The following is a 15,688-nucleotide window of genomic DNA, read 5'->3' as shown; positions in this document are numbered from 1 at the left end:
GTGCGATGGCTCACACTTGTAATCCCAGCACTTTGGGAGGCCGAGACGGGTGGATCACAAGGTCAGGAGATCGAGACTACAGTGAAACCCCGTCTCTACTACGGGCGTGGTGGTGGGTGCCTGTGGTCCCAGCTACTTGGGAGGCTGAGGCAGGAGAATGGCGTGAACTTGGAAGGCGGAGCTTGCAGTGAGCCGAGATCGCCCCACTGCACTCCAGCCTGGGCAACAGAGCGAGACTCCATCTTAAAAAAAAAAAAAAAAAGAAACATGATTTCTTAGAATACATTCCCAGCACTTCAATTTCGGACGTTCAAGAAGTTAAATAAATTCAGAGTTCTATTGTGTAACTTGCTATTAAGTGATGAATACTTATATTTTTAAAAGTAAAGGAAGAGATCAGTTTATTAACGTTGATTGATTGATTGACAGGGTCTGTCTCTGTCAGCCAGGCTGGAGTACAGTGGAGCCGTCATTGCTCACTGTAATCTCAAACTCCTGGGCTCAAGTGATCCTCCTGCCTTAGCTTCCTGGGTAGCTAAGACTACTGATGCCTTTGTTTTTTTGTTTGTTTGTTTATTTTGTAGCAGTTGGGGGTCTCTATGTTGCCCAGGCTGGTCCCAAACTCCTGACCTCAAGTGATCTTTCAGCCTAGGAGCCCAGGAGTTTGGGATTATAGGTGTGAACCACTGTGCTCTGCCAGGATCAGCTTTTTTATATTTTCTTTTTGAACTCTGAAGCAGAAACCATTTTTCATGTCATTGCTTTTCTGAAACTAAAATTTACTTTGGGATAGGTTACTACCCTTTTAAAGAAACTTACAACCCCTTATATGACATTATTATACTCCTGCTATTAATTATTTTTTGACTGAGAAAATAAAAAATACAAGTAGCAGTTAAAAATGAATTCATTTATTAATCATACTTGTGTTAATTATTATTTGAAAAAGTATATATATGTGCGTATAATACATTGTTTAGCCTCTTATGCTTTGCTGCAGGTGTTTCATGAAACCCTAATACTATTTCCCCATGGAAGCCAAGAATTTTGAACATACCCTTAGGATGTGTACTTTATAATGTTTATTTTAGATGTGTATTTTATAATGTTTAGTACATTGAATAGTTGCGTGTTTTTTGTTTTTTTTTTTAATCAGCAACAGCTTTTACAACAGCACATAAAAAGCAAAAGGCCGCTGGTGAAAAATGTAGCTACTCAGAAAGAAACAAATGCAGCAGGTCCTGATAGTCGATCAAAAATTGTGCTTCTGGTAGATGCTTCACAGCAAACTGGTAAGGCAAGGGTTCTTACATGTGCATCACTGATTTTTATCTGTTTTCATTCATTCACTTTATCATTGTGGTCTGAACCACTTGTCAGAATTGTAGACTTTCATTCTTTCATTTGTCCTGCCACTTTGTGAAATTCTCTAGGAAGGATAAAGCAATCTATGTCCTTAATGTTTTTTCAATTTGCTTGCTGGCCTTACGTACAATTTTGGGCGGGTTTAAGATGTTCTTTCTTTTTGTAAAAACGGAGCAGTTCAGAAACCAGAGATGGAATTTTGGAGATACTATAGAAATTTGAGAAACTCATTTTCGTTAAAATTAAAATTGTACATGTTTTTATAACTAGATTAAAGCCCTTTATAAAACATCCTAATATCCTATATATCTTTGTAGAAAGAACTTAGGAAGTTTTCTATGCCATATTTTAGCATAGATCTGAACCACACGTATGTATGTCATGTATATCCTGTTAAACAAGTACAAATTTTGAACTAGTCAAATATCATTTTGTCAAAAATTTTTAGAGGTCTGTGCAGGCATTAAATAAAAAAGCTTTCACCTGGTAATAGACAAGAATTAATATTCTTACAATGTGCTATTTTTTACAGTTTATATTATGAAATTTCACTTTGTATCTTTGATCTCAGTACAGAAACTATCTGTAGAGTAGATGTTTATCTCCTCTCACCCATAGTCATTGACACTAGTAAAAAATCTTTGTTTGTGATCCAAGGCCAAGATCTGTTCAAAGGCACAATTAGCTTTTTTATCTCTGTACAGCCTCCATTCAAATGAAGTCTGAGTTGGAATGAATAAGATGGCTTATACTTTTTTCATTTAGATTATACGTTTTCTTTTGGAGATCTGTATATCTTTTTACAGTTGCTTAGATCCATTAGGAGCAGAGAAAGGATCTGAAAATCAGTTTAAAAAGTCTTGCTGATAGTCCAGTCATTGTGTGGTTAAAGCATAAAGGCATGAAGCTTTGAGATTAACAGACTGACAGATACTTGGAGTGGCTATGGAAAAGAATCATAATGTAATATGTTACGAAGTTCTCTGGTTTGGTTGTCTGTAGTCATAGTGACCCATTTCTATGTGCTTTTAACCCTGGGAAGGCTTTAAAATATCCTTACTTCTGTACGTTGCTTATTATTTTAACCACAAAGACACTCTTTCTAAGGCACAGGAATTAGAAAATGAAAAGATGAAGGTAAAATTTGAATAGAATATTATATATTGTACATCCTATTAGTATTTTTATTTTTAGTTTTCAAATCCAAGGATTTTAATTCTATCAGTATTTTTATCTTCAGTTAAGTTTTTAATTTCTGAGGATTAATTGGTATCAATCAGAGATCAAATTAAATATTATAGTTTATTAGGAATGTCTTTCCATTTGTAACAGATTTTTACATTTGAACACAAGCTCATTATTTAATAAGAGTTTATAAGATGGCTGGATCTAATATACAGAAGTTAATTGCATTTCAGTTTGCCACCCACAAAATTTAAAAAAAAGATGTCATTAACAGTAACACTGAAAAAGAGAGTTTCTAGAAATCTTAGAGAAGACATATGGGATGTATAGGCGGAAAATGGTAAGACTAGGCTGGGCGCGGTGGCTCATGCCTGTAATCCCAGCATTTTGGGAGGCCGAGGCAGACAGATCACTTGAGGCCAGGAGTTCGAGACCACCCTGGCCAGTATGGTGAAACCCCATCTCTACTAAAAAATATAAAAATCAGCTCTGTGTGGTGGCACATGCCTGTAGTCTAGCTATCTGGGAGATTGAGGTAGGAGAATCACTTGAACCTGGGAGGCGGAGGTTGCCATGTGCTGAGATCGCATCACTACACTCCAGCCTGGCAACCGAGAAAGACTCTGTCTCAAAAGGAAAAAAAAAAAAGAAAATGATGTCTTTATTATGGGACATTAAGAAAAACCTAAATATCATGTTCACAGTAATTTTGGGGAAACTTGATAAACTAATTCTAAAATAAAGGAACAGTGGTCTCAGAAGACCCAAGACATCGCTAGAAAAGAACTTTTCCTCTAGATATGGAAACTTATAAAGGCATCTTAATTCCTATAGGTTTATTTTGTCAATGCAGTATACAAAAGTTGAACAGAACAGAGAGCCCAGAAACAGACCCCACATGTGTATGAAAACATGTATATGGAAGATGACAGAGATAGCATTACTGATTTATGCCCCATGCAAGTCTATTTCAGATTGATTAAGGACTTAGGGAAACCCAGTGGTAGAAGAAATATATAGGCAGATAACTTTATGACTGCAGGGAGGGAACTATTTCTAAAATTAAGAATTTCTATTTATTAAAAGTAAGTGAAAGAATAATCCCCAACTTGGAAAAGACTTTTACCGTGTATATAAATGACAAAGGATTAGCATGAGATATATAAAGAATTAATATGAATCAATAAGAGAATGATCCCACCCTGTCCTTGGGGCCCGTGGAACACTGTGCTAGCAGGCTAAACAATTTTGCGGGAATATGGGAATTTTTCTTTGGACCCAGTCATCTCATTCCTATGGATGTATCCAAATGGAGCCTCCTCCTAGAAAGAGAGGGGGTATTTGATTAAAGATGCATATTGCAGCAGTGCAGCAAAAGTACTGAAGCTTTCATAGTGTCCACTAGTAGCAGGTAACAAGTCCTGCTTGGATACTACTCTTAAGTACAGGACACCCACTCAATGGAATAATATGGAGTCATCTTATAATTATGAAGACTTGTCATAGCACGACATCATATTAAGCAGAGCACAACTCAAAATCGTATCAGTGTTGTATAAAAATTATGAATGGGCAGAAATGTAGAAAAAGGAAAACTTGTAATTTGTTCAAAGAAAGTCTTGTTTTTTGTTTTTTTTTGGAATGTCTTGCTACAATTATAATTTGAAGTAAATAAGAAATACAACTCAGTAGAAAAATGGCAGAAGTCAGATAATTCAAAAGTAATATTAATAAAAATTTCTCAGAAGGGAAAACACTTGTGGCTAAAAGCAAAAAAAAAAAAAAAAAAAGATCAGCCTCATTATTAAGCAGGTACATACAAATTAAAACCCACAATAGCCACCATTTTATAACCAACAGATTAGGTACAGTCTGGATGATAATGTAAAGTATTTAATGAATATATGGATCATTGGGGGTATATACTACTGTTGGAGTATAACTGTCTATTAAGTACCTTTGAAAATGATTTGGCATCAAGTAAAGTTGGGTATATGCATCCCCTAAGTTCTGGCAGTATTTACCTTAGAGAAACTTACATATGCACTTATGCATGTTCATGTGTCTGTGTATCAATGTCAACAGTACTATTGTTCTTAGTAGCAAAACTCTAAAACAACTCAGGTATCTCATCAGTGGTACAAAGGATAAGTACACTGTGGTATATTCATGTAAAGGCTTTAGAAATACAGAAATCCATGGCAAATGTATAAAGAAAAGTGAGGGAATGATACGCACAGAATTCAGAATAGATGGTAAGCTCTGGGTAAGAAAACGGTATAGTAGTGGAGGGGAGCACACAGCGACCTTCAAAAGATTGACGATGTTCTCTTTCCTAAATGGTTGATGGTGGTTTTAGTATTTTAGTGATATATTTTATTCTATTTTCATAATAAAAACATATAGGCTTGGCGAGGTAGCTCATGCCTATAATCCCAGCATTTTGGGGGGTCAAGTCGGGTGGATCGCTTGAGCTCAGGGGTTTGAGACCAGCCTGGGCAACATGGCGAAACCCTGTCTCTACAAAAAATAACCCCGGTGTGGTGGTGGTGTGTGCCTGTAGTCCCAGCTACTTGGGATGCTGAGGTAGAAGGATTGCTTGAGCCTGGGAGGCAAAGGTTGCAGTGAGCCAAGATTGCGCCACTGCCCTCCAGCCTGGGAAACAGACTGAGACCCTGCCTCAAGAAAAACAAAAAACATTATGAACCAACTTACCAGAAACATCTTACCTTTTAATGACCTTTTCAAAAAGTTGTCACCTATTTCTTCATTTGTGAAGTTTGGTGTCTATTTTCTTACAATCTTAATGATGATTTAATGAGAATTTATCAATTTGTTCATCACAAAGAATTGTCAAACTTTCCTTGCCTTTGTAGATTTCCCATCAGATATTGCTAACAAGTCTCTCTCAGAGACCACTGCAACAATGCTCTGGAAGTCCAAGGGCAGGAGAAGAAGAGCATCCCACCCTACTGCTGAATCTTCTAGTGAGCAGGGGGCTAGTGAAGCCGACATTGACAGTGATAGTGGTTACTGCAGTCCCAAACACAGCAACAACCAGCCTGCAGCAGGGGCTTTGAGAAATCCTGATTCTGGGACCATGAATGTATGTGACATCGTCTTGATTTCTTTATTGGTCATTGATATCAGTATTATTATTTTGCATCCTCTGCTAAGCTTAAGTATCTGTTTCCATTAACAATTCCTGTAGTAATAGGATAGTTACAAATGTATTTTGTATTTTATTAATAAAAGTATTCATTTATGAAGAAGTATAATATTGTGATATGCATGCTTCACACTAGGATAAATTATAAAACATTTAGCAAAGTATGTAATGTTGGTTCTCAAGTAGAGTATAATTGTCTTTTTGTTTCTTTTTTAGCATGTGGAATCATCTATGTGTGCAGGTACTTGTTTCTGCATTGTGTTTTTGCTATACTTTCTACTTTGTCCATATCAGAGTTTTCCTTTTAAGCATGAGGCTTGCTGATACTGCAAAAAAAACTTAGAAATCTTCCAGAAATTCAAGGTAATTTGGAAGTACAGTTTTGCTGATCAGCTTGAGAAAATACCAGCTGGAGATATTCTGTAAGAGGACACTTGTATTACTAAGAGCTGTAGTACTGCTTAGAAGTTTATAGGGCCGGGTGAGGTGGCTCATGCCTCTAATCCCAGCAGTTTGGGAGGCCGGAGGCGGGTGGATCACCTGAGTTCAGGAGTTTGAGACCAGCCTGGCCAACATGATGAAACCCAATCTCTACTAAAAATACAAAAAAGTTAGCTGGACGTGGTGGTGAGCGCCTGTAATCCCAGCTACTTGGGAGGCTGAGGCAGGAGAATTGCTTGAACCTGGGAGGCGGAGGTTGCAGTGAGCCAAGATCTCGCCACTGCACTCCAGCCTGGGCAAGAAGAGCGAATCTCTGTCTCAAAAAAATAAAATAAAAAAAGGTTTATAGAAAAATTTTCACGATTACATTTCTAGTGACTGAATTTCAGTACGTGAAGTCAGGTCAATTTAGGTTTTCCTATCTTTTATAAGTAAATTATAATTTAAAATTTCATTTGTTATAGGTGGTGTAAATTGGTCCAATGTAACTTGCCAGGCAACTCAGAAAAAACCTTGGATGGAAAAAAATCAGACATTTTCTAGAGGTGGAAGGCAAACTGAACAAAGAAATAATTCACAGGTAATTCGAATTAGGTTGGAGAAAATTGATTAGGTATGAGATGAATCATTTTAGATTTGTTAGTTACAGTGGTGTAGTGGATATGCACATTGATTTGGAAGTGAACTATCATGTGTAACTTTAAAATGGCTTAGCTAATAAACTTACTTAAATAATGAAACAAAATGGCAAAGTGTTGAGTGGGTATATATGGTACCATTTTTCTACATTTCTGTATATTTAAATATTTTATAATGTTAAAAAAGGATGCCCTTTAATCCTGTTTCATTTGCCATGTCTTTTTCCCATATAAAAATTCGAAAGCATTTTGTGCTTTAAGTATTGATTCTTTGATCTTAAGGATTGTAGCCTTGTCCACGTGTCTTTGCTTAACTGTAAATACCCTTTTGTGCTAATGGCAGTGCCATAGTGATGGCTTGCCATGAGGTAGTCAGACAGGGCAGTTTCCTGAGGCCCAGAGGAACAAGGTGTAACTGCAGTACAGTAGAGCAGGCTGTGCACTGCCATAAACTACCCATAACTCTATCTTCCTGCTTTGGTTGGCTGTAACATCAGGGAGTCGTTTAATGGTCATTATTTTTCCTTTTCATTTTTTAGATGACCTTCTTGGATTCCTTAACTCTATTTAAGGAATTAAAACTATCATATGACTATATGGACATGTTCATCTGTGAATAAACTTAAATAGGAGCAAGTTACTAATGGGTTAAATATACTAACTCTTTGCCTGTTCCTTTGCCTCCCTGGAATGAAATACAGGTTGAGCATCCAAGAAAAAAGTTTCAGATTTTAGAGCATTTTGGGTTTGGGATTGGGATTTTAGAGCATCTGAAACTTTTTTCTTTTTAGTCGACACATGATAACTGTACATAGTTATAAAGTATAGTGTGATATATTGATATATGTATACAATGTGTAATGATCAAATCAGGGTGATTAACATATCCATCATCTCAAACATAGATCATTTCTTTGTTTTGGGAACATTCAGAATCCTGTCCCCTATTTGAAAATAAACATTAAATTATTGTTAATTGTAGTCACCCTACCAGGGCTATAGAACACTAGAATTTATTCCCTCTATGTAACTGTACTTTTGCATTTGTTGACCAACCTCTCCCTATCCCTCTCCCTTAACCCTTCCCAGCCTCTGGTAACCCCTATTCTACTCTCTACTTCTGTAAGATCAACTTTTTTAGCTTCCACATGTGAGTGACAACGTGTGTTATTTATCTTTCTGTGCCTTGCTTATTTCACTTAACATATTGTCCTCTAGGCTCATCCATGTTGCTGTGAATGACAGGATTTTGTTCTTTTTATGGCTGAATAGTATTCCATTGTGTATATATACCACATTTCTTCATCCATTCATCTGCTGATGGACACTTAAGTTGATTTCATATATTGGCTATTGTGAATAATGCTGCAGTAAAGAAGAGAGGCAGATATCTCTTTAACATACTGACGGCCTTTTCTTTGGATCTAGCAGTGGGATTGCTGGATCATATGGTAGTTCTTTTTTAGTTTTTGGGGAAACTTTATACTATTTTCTGTAGTGGTCATACTAATTTACATTCCCAGGATCAGTGTGTATACGAGTTTCCTTTTCTCTGCATCCTCACCAGCATACCAGCATTTTTTTTTTTTTTGTCTTTTTGAGAATAGCCATGCTGAGATGAGAAAATACCTCATTATGGTTTTGATAAATGCATTTCCCTGATGATTAGTGATGCTGAGCATTTTTTCATGTATGCCTTCTTTTGAGAAATGACTGTTCAAATCATTTGCCCATTTTTTTAATTGAAAAATATGAAACTTTTTTAGTGCCATGACGCCACAAGTAGAAAATTCTACACATAAGTACTTAACACAACTTTGTTTAATGCACAGTTATTTAAAATATTGTGTGAAATTACCTTCAGGCTATTTGTATAAGGTGTATGTGAAACACAAGTGAATTTCTTGTTTAGTCTTGGATCCCATCCCCAAGATACCTCAGTATGTATATGCAGATATTCTAGAATCTGAAAAAATCTGAAATTCAAAACACTGCTGGTCCCAAGCATTTCAGATAAGGAATAACTCAACCTGTACTTCATATGTACCTTAACATTAATTAGGCTGTCAAAAAAACAAAATAATTCACTCTTCCCTATGGTTATTGCAAAAACAAATCATTTATGGCAAGCTTGTGAGGCAGTCTAACTTCATTTGATTAAAAACAAAAGAGCTAAAAGAGGAATCATTTATGTAGATTAGATAAACGAATTCTATGTAATATTTACATATGGGCTGAAATTTTCTGCTGAGACTGTAATTGCTAGTCCTACCCATGTTTACAGTTTCAGTACTATTGGTTTTGGTATCAGTAGCTCACTAGAGAGGAAATAACACTGAGATGAAAATCATTTTATCTCTTTCTCAAAACTTGATGAGGAATGTTAAAAGAACAAAAAAGAAAACTTTGCAAATATATATGGCACCAAAGAACTAGAGCCAGATGTTTGATAATGTATTTGCTTTCTACTTCTGATGCTTTGTTATCCTTGTACTTTACTTAAGTGTATTTGTTTGATTTTTGAGATGCAGAATCTTTTTAAGTCAAAATGTTTTTTCCCTGTTTGCAATTTCTGATTGTTTTTAGGTTCTAAACATCTTTTAGAAATCAAATAAATATTGACCTGTATGTTCTGCTACTTTTTATAATATAATATTTCAGGGCATTTTTATCTGAGATTTATTTTGATCCATGGTAAAACAAAATGAAGTAGATTTTCAAAGTAGTTAACCAGTTGTCCTAACATTCTTTCCCTGGTTTGTGTTTCCATTTTAGTGATTTGCTGATTTCTTTCTTTCTTTCTTTCTTTTTTTTTTTAAGACAGAGTCTTTCTCTTGTTGCCCAGGCTGGAATGCAGTGGCACGAACTTAGCTCACTGCAACCTCCGCCTCCCGGGTTCAAGTGATTCTCCTGCCTCAGCCTCCTGAGTAGCTGGCATTACAGTTGCCTGCCACCACGTCTGGGTAATTTTTGTATTTTTAGTAGAAACAGGGTTTCACCATGTTGGCCAGGCTGGTCTTGAACTCCTGACCTCGTGATCCACCTCGGCCTCCCAAAGTGTTGGGATTACAGGGGTGAGCCATGGCACCCAGCCTACTGATTTCTTATATGTTATTTTGGGGCTACTTGTTTTGTTCAGTTCATCAGATTTTTGCACCTATACCATGCTGTTTAATTACAGGAATTTTAAACATCCTTACCGGTGTTTTAACATTGGGTAATATAGATCATTTCTTTAGTCTAGTATAGGTCTAATTTTAAATGATGGAAATGTCCAACAACGATAGACTGGATTAAGAAAATGTGGCACATATACACCATGGAATACTATGCAGCCATAAAAAATGATGAGTTCATGTCCTTTGTAGGGACATGGATGAGCAGCAAACCAACATGGCACATGGATACATATGTAAGAAACCTGCACATTGTGCACATGTACCCTAAAACCTAAAGTATAATAATAAAAAATAAAAAATTAAAAAAAAAAAAGAATCCAAAAACTTGAAATCTTTTAAAACAGCTTTATTTTATGGAATAGGTTGAAAAGTAAAAGAGATTAAAAAAAAAAAAGATTATATACAATGTAAAAGTCTCATTTCTCCTCTGCTTCTCCTTGAGTTCTCCTCTCCCGCATACCTCTCCCACTTTGAGTAATTTCTTGTAGTCTTCCGGAGTTTTTTCACTTCATTATAAGTAAATAGAAGTATATATCTTATTTTTGTTCTTTCTTTACATAAAAGAGCATATCTACTCTGTTCTCTGCTTTGCTCACTTAACAGTGTATCTTGGAGACATTTTCATAATTTCCATATTACTACGTAAAGGGTTTCTACACTTTTTCCTTTTAGACAACTCGTAATATTGTGTGGATATAATCTTGTTGATTTCTGTAGTCTTACCAGTGGACACTTGAGTTGTTTGCAAACTGTTGCTGTTATAGACATGCTGCTGTGTCATTTAGAAATGTGTATGTATAGAATCAGTTTCTAGTTGGGGACTGCTGAGTCAAAAGGTAAATTCATCTGTTGTTTTGGTAAATATCACCAGATTGTATCAGTTTGCATCCTCAACAACAATGTGGAAAGTGCCTAGTTTCATACGGCTTCAGATATAGTGTGTTTTCAGGATTCTGGGTGTATGCCAGTTAGATAAAAATTATGTCTTAATATAGTTGATCATTCTTCCATGTGTTTAAGGAGCATTTGTATTTACTTCTTTTCCTGTGAACTTACCTGGTCCTAACCTTTGCTTATTTTTTGAATCTTGATCTATTTCTTTCTTTTTTGGGGTACATTTTAAAATGAGTTTGATCAAGTTTTTATCAAATTCCTGAAGTTACTTGGAGTCTTTAATATGTAATACAAGTTGCAAATATTTTGCTAGGCTTTCCTTTTTATTTTTTACTTTGCTCATTATTATCATGATTATTGCCATGCACAGTTTGTTTTTAAAATAACATTAAGAAGTTTATATTTATAAATTGACTTTATTGGTCCTTTTTTTATGGCTTCTAAAGGGTTTTAAATCATAGTTGGAAAAGCTTTGCCCCTACTCCAAAGCTGTAAAGGAATTTGCTTGTTTTTTCCTCTAGTGTATTCATGGCCTTGCTTTTTACATTTAAATCTTTATTCCATTTAGAGTTTTTCTTGGTATATGATGTAAGATATGATCCTACTTTGTAATTTTGAAGTGACTTTTTAAAATCTTCCAGCACCATTTGTTGAAAAGTTGATGTCTTCTTCACTGACTTTTAATTACCTTTATCACTTACTAAATTCCCAAATATATTGGAATCCATTTCTGGACTCTCTAATCGGTTCCATTGGTATTTAAATTAATCTGTAAACTTAGAGAGAATCAGCTACCTTTATGATGTGTCATCTTTCTATGCAAAAACAATATGTCTTCCTATTTTTGAATCTTTTTTTTTTTTTTTTTTTTTTGAGACAGAGTCTCGCTCTGTTGCCCAGGCTGGAGTACAGTGGCACAATCTCAGCTCACTGCAACCTCCACCTCCTGGGTTCAAGTGATTCTCCTGCCTCAGCCTCCACCCAAGTAGCTGAGATTACAGGTGCCTGCTACCACCTGTGGCTAATTTTTGTATTTCAGTAGAGACCAGGTTTCACCACGTTGGCCATACTGGTCTCGAACTCCTGACCTCAAGCGATTCACCCGCTTTGGCCTCCCAAAGTGCTGGGATTACAGGCATGAGCCACCGCACCTGACTTGAATCATTTTTTTGTGTTCTTTAGAAGTGGTGTAAGGCAGGCATGGTGGCACGCACCCATAGTCCTAGCTACTTGGGAGGCTGAGGTGGGAGGAGCGCTTGAGCCCAGGAGTTTGAGGTTACAGTGAGCTATGATGGCGCCACTCCACTCCAGCCTGGGCGACAGAATGAGACCCTGTCTCAGTTAAGCAGTCAGTCAGTCAATCAAATAAATGGAAGTGTTGTAAAGTTTTCTTTAAATGAGTTTGTACGTATTCTTAGTGGCAATTTCTAATATTTTTTTCCTTTTTATTGTAAATGGGGTATGAAAACTTTAAAATTTTTAAATTAATTTGTGCTACTCATTTAAGAATCTTAATATATATTCAAAGCTGTAGCTTCTGCTTTGTTTTGTTCAGTATACCCTCTTTCTATCAACAAAATTCTTTCTTAGAAGAGCTGACAAAAAGTATTTCGGTGTCATGAGGTTATTGATTCATTCATGAGTTTATTGGAATACTTGCACATTTGGCTCACGTGAACTTTGTTGGGACCATTAGTTTGGGGGTTTTAATTTAATCCTGGTGCTTTATGTCTCAAAGTGTAAGAATCAGGTTGCATTTGTTTTTAAAGGAACTTGTTTTACTGTTTGTAACACCATTAATGCATATATACTAATTCTGGTCTACAACAGCAAGCGTGAGAATCCAGGTGGTTCCAGGTCTTTGTGTGCATCTGTTTGATTTCAGAATCCAAGGCCTGTGTACCAGCACCTTCTTTCCAATTTGCAGTTGTTAGAATTTTGGAGTAGCTGTTACTGAAGATTATACTTTTCGTATTTTTTAAGTGTCCTGGTTAAGAGAGGCATTTACTGTTAGCTACATTTGGTACTTGAGAGGTAACTTGAAATGTCTTAAGAGTCTTAGAATGCTTAATTTTTTTTTCTTGCCCATATGACAGTTGAATATTTTGCATATTTGTTAATGGGATTTTTTGGTCTGTTTCGGCTGCTATAAGATAATGCTATAGACTCAGTGACTTATGAACAACAGAAGTTTATTTCTTTCAGTTCTGGAGAGTGGGAAGTCCAAGGCACTGGCAAATTCGATGTCCAGTAAGGGTCTGCTTCCTGATTCATAGGTGGCTGTCTTCCAGCTTTGTCCTTATGTGGTAGAAGGGGTGAAGGAGGTCTCTGGGGTTTCTTATATGAGGTCACTAATCCCATTTGTGATGGCTGTGTCCTCATAACTTAATCACCTCCCAAAGGCCACACTTTCAAATACCATCTCATGGGTGGAGGGAGTATTAGGATTTTAATACATGAATTTTGGGAGACAGAAACATTTTAGTCCATAACATACAATAATAATACTAATTTATGTGATTGAATAAAAGCTTATTCTCTTAAATCTTGGAAACAAGATTTGTATTAAATAATTCTCCTGTTTTATCTATTTTATAAAAAAATAAACTGCAAGTATCAGAAGACTTACAGTAGTTAAATTAAAGAGTAGCTGGGCACAGTGAATCATGCCTGTAATCCCAGCACTTTGGGAGGCGAGGCAGGAGGATCCCTTGAGCCCAGGAGTTCTAGACCAGCCTGGACAATATGGGTAGACCCTGCTTCTACAGAAAATAAAAAAAAATTAGCTGGGTGTGGTGGTGCACACCTGTGGTCCTAGCTGTTTGGGAGGCTGAGGTGAAAGAATCACTTGTGCCCAGGAGGGTGAGGCTGCAGTGAGCCTTGATCGCACTACTGCACTCCTGCCTGGGTGACAGAGTAAGATCCTAACTGAAAAAGTAATGTAAAAGGCCAGGCATGTGACTCATCCCTTAATCTCAGTACTTTGAGAGGCCAAGGTGGGAAGATTGCTTGAAGTCAGCAGTTTGAGACCAGCCTGGGCAACATATCGAGACCCCTGTCTCTACAAAAATACAAATAAAACAATTAGCTGGGTGTGGTCGCATGTGCTTGTAGTCCCAGCTACTTGGGAGGCTGAGGCAAGAGAATCACTCGAGCCTAGGTGTTCAGGCTGTAGTGAGCTATGACCAAGCCACTGCACTCCAGCCTGGGCAACAGAGCAAGATCACGTCTCTAAAAAAAATAAGTAAGTAAGTAATATGCAGTTTCCCCCAGTGGTAACATCTTGCAAAACTGTAGTGCAATATCACATCCGGATATTGGCCTTGATACAGTCAAGACGCAGAACAGATCCATCATCACAAGGACCCCCCTGTTGGCTTTCATAGCCACATCAACTGCTCCTTATCCCCTAGAATCCACTGATCTATTCTCCGTTTCTAATTTTGTTGTTTCAATAGATTTTGTATGCCTTCATACAGTCTTTTTGGGATTGGCCTTTTTCACTTCCATGGTTCTCTGGATGTTGAGTTTATCAATACTGTAGTTTATTCCATTTTGTGGTTGATACAGACTTCTATACTATGATCTGGATATGCCACAGTTAGTTTAACTGTTCACCCACTATAGAACATCTGGTTTGTTTCCTGTTTTCACTTTTGTGAATAAAGCTGCTAGTAAATATTCATGTCGAGGGGAAAAAAGCAATGTGCATTAATTGTCTCATTTTTCTATTTTTCTTATAAGTACCTTATTTGTCAGAAACTTGATCTTTAAATAAGTGATGCACTTGGTGAAAATTTATTGAGCTGTACACTTGTGTGTACTTTTCTGCCAGTGTTATATACTTGAGTGAAACATTTATTTAAAAATAATTAGATTTTTTTTCCCCTCTGGGGTTTACTTAGGTTGGATTCAGATGCCGAGGACACAGTACTTCCTCAGAAAGAAGACAGAATTTGCAAAAGAGACCAGATAATAAGCATTTAAGCTCTAGTCAATCCCATAGAAGCGATCCAAATTCTGAGTCTTTATATTTTGAGGTATTTTTTTCAAACTCTATTTGTAAGCTGTTATAGGAAATGTTCCCATTAAGAAATTAATTTGTTACATTGTGAACATTGTGAGTACTTTTTATGTCTTAACATGTGATTCTAATATTAAATTATAAATTACTCAGAAGTATTAACTCATTTTTGTCTTGGTTATATATATTTAATCTAACATTAATTTTACTGATGTTTATTTTTATAAATTTTTGTCCTGTGTCTTCATCATTTTGAGGTAATGTATAGAGATAGAACTTGATTTCATGTGGACTTTATTTAGTATGGAGCTTTTTCACTTAATTTTTGTTGTTATTCAATCCATTTGAAAAGCTTTTCAGATTTGAGTAGTTCAGTCTAGTTAAGTTGTGCTGCCAGCCAGGAGAATTTTAGAGAAGGAAGAAAAATGTTTTACTTTCTCTGATAGACAGTTCATATCCTAATTGCATTGTTATTCGTCTAACAGATTCTTACTGGTGGTCTAGTATATGTGTGCAGTAAGGTGCTCTGAATGATACATTAAGGTGAATAGACCTGCTATCTTTGGGAAAGTTGCTGTGTAGTAGGAGAATGTAGGCATATACACACCTAATACTTAGTTGAGTGTGGTTAGAGTTGAGCGCAGAGACAGGTCACTGGATTTGTGGCAGGGTAGGTAACATTTGAAATGAATTTAAGAAGCAAGTAGAATTTGTATGTGTCAAGATGTTTTTCACCACACATCTCTGGTAACTCATTTGAGTAACTCATTTTGGTTGGATCATAAATTCTATT

At 36.3% G+C, this 15,688-nt stretch overlaps 1 protein-coding gene across 4 annotated transcripts in view; it reads left to right on the top strand.

Annotated features, from left to right (window-relative positions):
- The window catches only part of SECISBP2L (SECIS binding protein 2 like), a 58,046-nt gene that overhangs the window by 12,361 nt on the left and 29,997 nt on the right, over nucleotides 1-15,688 (top strand). For 2 of the 4 annotated variants that reach the window (XM_032174394.2, XM_058427400.1), the window contains exons 4-8: nucleotides 1,157-1,292; nucleotides 5,427-5,656; nucleotides 5,936-5,960; nucleotides 6,625-6,740; nucleotides 14,777-14,911. In XM_032174394.2, coding sequence (XP_032030285.1) covers nucleotides 1,157-1,292; nucleotides 5,427-5,656; nucleotides 5,936-5,960; nucleotides 6,625-6,740; nucleotides 14,777-14,911 — 642 coding nt within the window. The remainder of the gene's footprint in view (nucleotides 1-1,156; nucleotides 1,293-5,426; nucleotides 5,657-5,935; nucleotides 5,961-6,624; nucleotides 6,741-14,776; nucleotides 14,912-15,688) is intronic. The other 2 variants (XM_032174396.2, XM_058427401.1) reach the window with 1 other exon arrangement.

This window comes from Hylobates moloch, unplaced genomic scaffold, assembly GCF_009828535.3.
Source record: "Hylobates moloch isolate HMO894 unplaced genomic scaffold, HMol_V3 SCAFFOLD_14, whole genome shotgun sequence".
NCBI classification, from domain to species: Eukaryota; Metazoa; Chordata; class Mammalia; order Primates; family Hylobatidae; genus Hylobates; species Hylobates moloch.
The sequence above is the reverse complement of the archived record's forward strand: the minus strand, read 5'-3'. Positions and strand labels throughout refer to the sequence as shown.